The sequence below is a fragment of the Abrus precatorius genome, unplaced genomic scaffold (assembly GCF_003935025.1).
Source record: "Abrus precatorius isolate BTA unplaced genomic scaffold, Abrus_2018 Scaffold4, whole genome shotgun sequence".
In the NCBI taxonomy this organism is placed as follows: domain Eukaryota; kingdom Viridiplantae; phylum Streptophyta; class Magnoliopsida; order Fabales; family Fabaceae; genus Abrus; species Abrus precatorius.
Genome location: NW_020874384.1, coordinates 15,058,397 through 15,064,994, shown reverse-complemented (window position 1 = coordinate 15,064,994; position 6,598 = coordinate 15,058,397). Strand labels below are relative to the sequence as shown.

The 6,598-nt window shown below is 30.9% G+C and overlaps 1 protein-coding gene across 1 annotated transcript; it reads right to left on the bottom strand.

Annotated features, from left to right (window-relative positions):
• Positions 1 to 4,323: 4,323 nt before the first annotated feature.
• Positions 4,324 to 5,673, bottom strand: LOC113864474 (transcription factor bHLH93-like). The gene is made up of 4 exons (XM_027498221.1): positions 5,092 to 5,673; positions 4,826 to 4,984; positions 4,548 to 4,712; positions 4,324 to 4,410 (listed from the first exon to the last, which is right to left on the bottom strand). The coding sequence occupies exons 1-4, from the start codon at positions 5,671 to 5,673 to the stop codon at positions 4,324 to 4,326; spliced, it is 993 nt and encodes a 330-aa protein (XP_027354022.1).
• Positions 5,674 to 6,598: the final 925 nt, after the last annotated feature.

The window sequence follows — 6,598 nt, the reverse complement described above, 5'->3', positions numbered from 1 at the left end:
TTGGTCATAAAGTTATATTTAAAATGTTTTAAATTTAAATTTAAATTAATTTAATTCATTTTATCTGAATATATATTGTTTTATTATGTTTAAAACTAAAAAAATTAAAACTTATAACATCCTTTTAACAAATCCCAAATAAACATCTGTCGATGCTTCAGAATCTTAAACATGTTAGCGATGTCATGACCAATTATACAGTAGAATAACTTTATCTTACGTTATAGAAAAGTTTAAACGTAAAGAATTTATGTTAATAATGAGTCTTCTTGCTTCAATTTTCGATTTTAAGAATGTATAAAAAGTAATTCCTTTTTAAAGACTATATAAAAAGTGGAAATTATCTTTTATTTAATAATAATAATAATAGTTTTAAAATTTAAATTTTATTAATTTCATTTATAAATATATTCAAGATAGTTTTTTGAAATTAAAAACAGATTAGTTTTAGCTTTATTTTTGTTTTACAATTTTAACTAAATAGTTTAATTTTTTTAAAGCTATTTTCGTGCGAAATAATTGTATTCCATCAATAATGGGCAAACGACACTTTCCCATGCAGTAAAAACTGTCCAATACAGTTCGCTGAACTCACAAACCTTAGCATATCAGTGCATATGAAGCCCCTTCAGATCCCACCTTACAATGATATTGATACAATGGTTCTCATTAAAAACATTCAGTTATATGCTTAGGAATGATGTTTTAAAAGAAATTTTAAATAAAGGGATTATATAATATTTATAAAAATAAAAAAAATTAATTAAATTTATATTAATTTACTATTGTATTTTAAAATATTAAATCAAATAAAATTTACTTAAAAACATCCTTTTAAAATTAATTCACAAATTTAACCTTAAAGTGTTGTAAATATTTTCTTTATTTTAATTTAAAAATATTATTTAACGGGCTAAAATTCAGACGTGCATACATCAGTTTATTAATCATCAGTGAAGTTCAGTTCAATACTTTTAAAAAAGATTAACAATATATTTTTTAACATAATCCTTTAAACATATTTTTTGTTATTAACTAAAATTGATTAAATATGATAATTTTTACTCATAATTTTTTAATTTTTAATAAATTTTAACAAATAAATAAGAAGATGTTAAAAAATGTATTCTTAATATTTTTTCTCCCCCTCTCTCAGCAAAACGCTTTCTAAAGTGAAAGAATCTCGTTCACTATGTTGCGCCAGTATTCTCCACAGTGAAAACTGTCCATTGCAATACAAAGAATAGAAGAAATGGGTTTGGAAATATCAGTTGATTATATTAGTTGATTAAAGTTTGTCTATAAATATTTACAAATTGATCATTTTAAACATAAAAATATAAACACGAAAAAAAAATAGCCTGTAATCTTACGTATATAAATAAATAAATTTCATGATAATTTATTTTTCAGATATTCAATTATTATATGGAGACATTTTTCAATATATGCATTTTCAAGACAATTACATCGTAAAATGGCACAAGCTCATGGAGACATGTACTAGGCTGTGTCTTTTCTTGCACCTCTGTAAGATGATTTATTCTCGCCGACGGGGCCAGGTGCTGGGTCTTTCATCTCTCATGTCTCATGTCTGAACAACGTACAGATACATGTAGGATATAGCTGATCTGCTCTGAAATCAAAACAATCACGTTGGATTCAGAAAAAAAGAAAAAAGTCATCGAATCATCATTACCTGCTTAATATACCATCATCCTATTCAAATGTTTTTTCTTACATTTGTATATTTTGAGACAGAAAATTTCTATTTTTGTTTATATTTTCTAATTAAGGGATAGATAAAAACAAATACACAATGTGATAAAGAAAAAAAAATTAAAATTATAAAATAATTTTTCTAATAAAATTTATGAAGATTCTTCTTTTTTTCGATCCCTTTGTTTTAAAAATATGAAATGATATATAGGTAACATGAAAAAAATATTTATTGGATGGTTTGTTAAGAGAGAAAAAAAAAAGTATTTTGTAAGTTTTATAATATTTGTAAAACTTATAAAATATATGCATATTTCTTCTTAATAAACCATGTAATTAATGAAAAGAAACCTAAAATCAGTGTGTATACACGTGGATTCTAGGGCAAGATCTTAGCTTCTTCCGTTGTTGATGGCTTTTTGTGACACGAGGAGTTATCACAATTGAGCTTTCTAAAAAGCAGTGACGCCAAGGCATTGGTCATATCTGAAAGATTCTCCTGTGTGGATTATAAAGCGAGCGGGGCAATGGCAACTCTTATCTGAGCTCTCTTTAGAGCAATTAATTCAGAACCAAATAAAAAATGGATAAGACTTTGATTTGATTTTACAAGCAGATGACAAGGGTTTTCTATCATTGGAATCTAAGTCTTATATTTAGTTATTATTTTATTTTACGAACTGCTAGCTAGCTAGGTGTATGGATTTTGGATGTTTCATGTAATAACTTTGTTACAGAATGTGAACATGGATAGTACATAGACAACGAACATATGCACCCTTTCACTGAAATGACAGCTTTGGAGTTAGTACTAACATGCAGTAATAATGCTTGATACATGAGGGTTTTGGACTTATTCAATTTTGTTTAATTTTGGATTGATCGATATGCATGTGCAAGTTGGCTTCTAATTTCTATCTCACTGATCATATGTTTCGGCCATTAGTGCCGACCAAAATAATTGAATTCTTCTGTAGAGACTGCATAAATCTTAGCAATTCACATTTAGTACCTCTTATGTCTCGAGTTTAATTTGCTACTTATCTAACTGTTTGTTAATATTTTCCATAGCTAAGTGGAAACACAATCTTGTTTTGAACCGGGCAGAGGAGTGTAACACTGATGAATTAATATGTATGACACGCTAAGTTTAGTTCTCTTGCTGATTATATGGTTCAAGACCATGCCCCGCACATATACGTGATGATTTATATGTCTTGATAATTTATATATAGTTCGTCTCGTACTTGTTGCATTTTATCAGGTAAAGTCCATTCCTAGACTCTACCCAAGGGAGAGAGAGAGAGAAGAATTGTTGTTAGAAAAGATCGTTTTGAAAAAGGGGCAAGCTTTAAGCTTTCGAAGTGTCACTTTGTACCAAGCCAATCTGTTTAGAAGTTAAAAAAAAAAAAAGAAACCAAAATGAGAAAGAAAAAATTGGAGTGAACAAGTTATGTACATAAAATTTGGTTTTATTAAATGAAAAAAAAGGGTAAATTATGAAATAATTACTATTTTGTCTTTATTCTAAATAATCGGTAGTTAAAAAAAGTAAACATATAAAACATTAGTACATCGCAGTCATTTTAGACATTTTTACAAAAATCATATTCTCACTTCAATTTTGTAGATGGATAAGTTTTTAGGCAGATTTCGTTGTTTTTTTTATTCCCTTTATGAGTCGCAACTAAAGGTTAATTATCATTTTTCTCCCCTTTCCCCCTCTTTGAACCATGTCTTCCCTTTCCACTTTAGAAAACCGAACAAAACTACAAGTCCTATGATTTGTTGTGGGCTTGTAGATTTATGCACTTATTTTCATGGGGCTCAGTAATGTCCGTAAATAATTAAAAAAATAAATATATTTGATGAAAAATAAAATATTCAAGGTGTCATAAATTGTAAAAAAAAATTTCTAAATTCTTAACAAGTTTTATAAGAATACTCTTCATAGTAATTTTTTATACGATTTTTTATGGACGTTAAAAAGAATTAAATAGCTCTTTTGGAGTAATGCTTGATATTTTTATTTTATTTTTAATGTCGCTGTTAGGAAAAGTCTCTATCCTCGTGTTCTATAAATGCTTCTTTTGTAGTTCATTTATCCTTTTTGCTAATGAAATTTGAGCAAATAACCAACGCTCACATTCTTTCATTGGAAAACTAGCACCCTCCAGCATCAAAGGTATTTAATTATCAATAATTATCAATGTCACATCATTCCAAGAAAAGTGTCTTTACACATAGTAGTTACACAGAGAGAGAAATTGAAAAGTCATGTCTGAAAATAATAGAAACAAAACTCGAACTTTACTCTCTTATTATGTCAACATTTTTTGCTTTAGCCCTTCACATGCATCCCTCAAGGGCAATCACTAGGGTTTCTCGTACATAAATTGTATTATTACATGATTACATCTACATGAACATTTATGATTGGTAACTGTGCCTGAGAATCACACGGACGAGTCCAGCATACTCTGGCATTTTGATTAAAAATAAATAAATTTGGTCATTGTATTCGGCATATGTGAGAGAACAAAACCAATCAATCAACATTGCACCCTTAAGTGCATTTGCAACGCTCCTTCCTCTGTTCTATTCTCACAAACATCTTCCTCCATATCCTGCACTTCTAAATAGAGCTTGCTTTATATCTTCAGAACTCAGCATTGTCCTTCCCTCCAATTCCTGTTACATAACAAATAGGATAATACAATTAATTACACCATGCCTCAACCAAAAATAGATCATATAGAATGAATGGAAAAGCTACAACTAAATAACATTTTTTATACAATGCCCAAAAAATCATGACACTAATGTACCTCTGAACAAGAAGCCTGCATTGTAAAATCATTGAAACAGCTAATGACACATTGTTGAATCTCAAGGCCTAATGCTTCCAGGGTGTTCACTGTAGATAGCAACAAGCCTGGTTTCCCTGCACAGCAAATTTGGACCCTTGTATCCAAACTCCTCTCCACCTCAAACTGCAATGACCAAAAGAATAAAAATAAAAATGAATGTAGGATTGCACCACTCATAATTGGGATCCTTCAGAAATGACTTATTTCAAAGGGTTCTTGGTAGGGAAAATTCATACCTTGGGTGAATTTCTCACTAAGATTTCATTTGGCTTTGCATCTCGGAAAATCCCTGCCATGTTTGAATCTACCTCTATTTCTTGTTGCAGATTGTTGATCTTCTCAAGAAGTTCTTTCATGTAATCAATAGTGTCTCCAAGTATTGAAGTTCTGTCCATCTGTGATAAGAATTTAATAGTACAAAATAATTAGATCCACACATGACACTAATTATAGTTATTCTTTACTTACAGTATTCATTGGATGAATGACTCTCACTGCATACCTTACTTATCTTTGGGACAATTGCTCTTAGCATTGAGAGACGATCGTTTAATCTCTTTCTTCTTCTCCTCTCAGCCATTAGATTCTTGGAGGGTTGCCCTTGCAGCTTCTTTGATCGATTCTTTCTTTCAAGACCAGTACCCATGTTGAAAACTGGCATTTCAGGAGATTGGGTTGGTTCCATTTTGCATGTGGTTTGCAGCTCCAAATTTTGAAGCTCTTCCCCTAGCAAACCCGGGTCATCTTCTTCCATCATGGACAATGGATAATCTTCTTGAGCAAGAAATGGAGGGGTGTTGAGTGGAGTATCGAGGGTATTATAGTGTGAATCAATAATCTGTGGTGCAAAAGATTCATCAAGTAAGGAACCATAGATTTCATTGAAGGTGTAGTCATTGTAGCCTTGAGGAACTTCTTGACCACAAGAAGAGTTTGGGAGATAAGGTAGAGAGTTTTGATCAAAAGAGTCAAAACTCCAGCTATTAGAGAAGAATGGGTTTTCTTCTGTGTTTGGATTGGTGTCCCATGTTTCTCTTCTTAGAGTCATCAATTCCTCCAAGAAATCCTGGTCATACAGCTCCATCTCTCTCTCTCTCTCTCTTTTTCTCTCAAAGTGTTTGTGTCTTGTGAATATGCTAATTCTTTAAGAAACACCTTTTGAGAAAATATAGTATACTAAGATGAAGAATTTATAGGGGAATACAGCAAGGCTTGTGGCGTATTGATTATTATATGCAATGTAATGTAGTATGTATATATGATGTTGTATTCATTAGCACCTATAGCCTAAGACAGAAATGGAATCTGCTTTTCATTTCACAGCGATTTATGTCTCTTTCACCGAAATCTCTGCAATCAAACACAAACTATATATTTAATTGGTATTCTTAGAAAACTTTGACCCTCATATCTGTCTAGAAACAAAAAGGATGGAGTTAACATCATAAAACCTGCCAGGTTCTTTGTATGTTTAAAGCTCGGTAATGTAAATTGTTGTAACCAGAATAGAAAATAAACTCTTGCCATCTCTCTCTCTCAACCTTTGAAGAAAATTTCTGAGTTGGGTCCCACTCCCCCAATGCCTCCAAAGTTTGGCTTAGTTCACAAATTCAAATGAGTTGGTACTCTTGTTTGTTCTTTCTGCACTACCTCTCCTATCCAACACACTTAAAGCAAATTATAATTGCCTTGTACGATAAAAAAAAGCAGGCTATCTATTTATGCTTCATTTTCTAGTTGAAGCCGTGAAGCTATAACTATGGAACTTATCTCTCGTCACCTGGCAAGAATAGGACAACATTGCGTACCTCTAAAACAATATTACATTTACGTATATGAATATATATAGTATAATGGTATAATACAACCGTGCTATATCTTTTCAATGGATCATTATAGCTTACGCATTTGGTTTATAGAAGTAAATATGCAATATCATAGACATTTTCTAGCTTGCACTTTTGGCTCTCTTCATTCTTAGCTTTCTATTATGTGGACATTGTTCATGT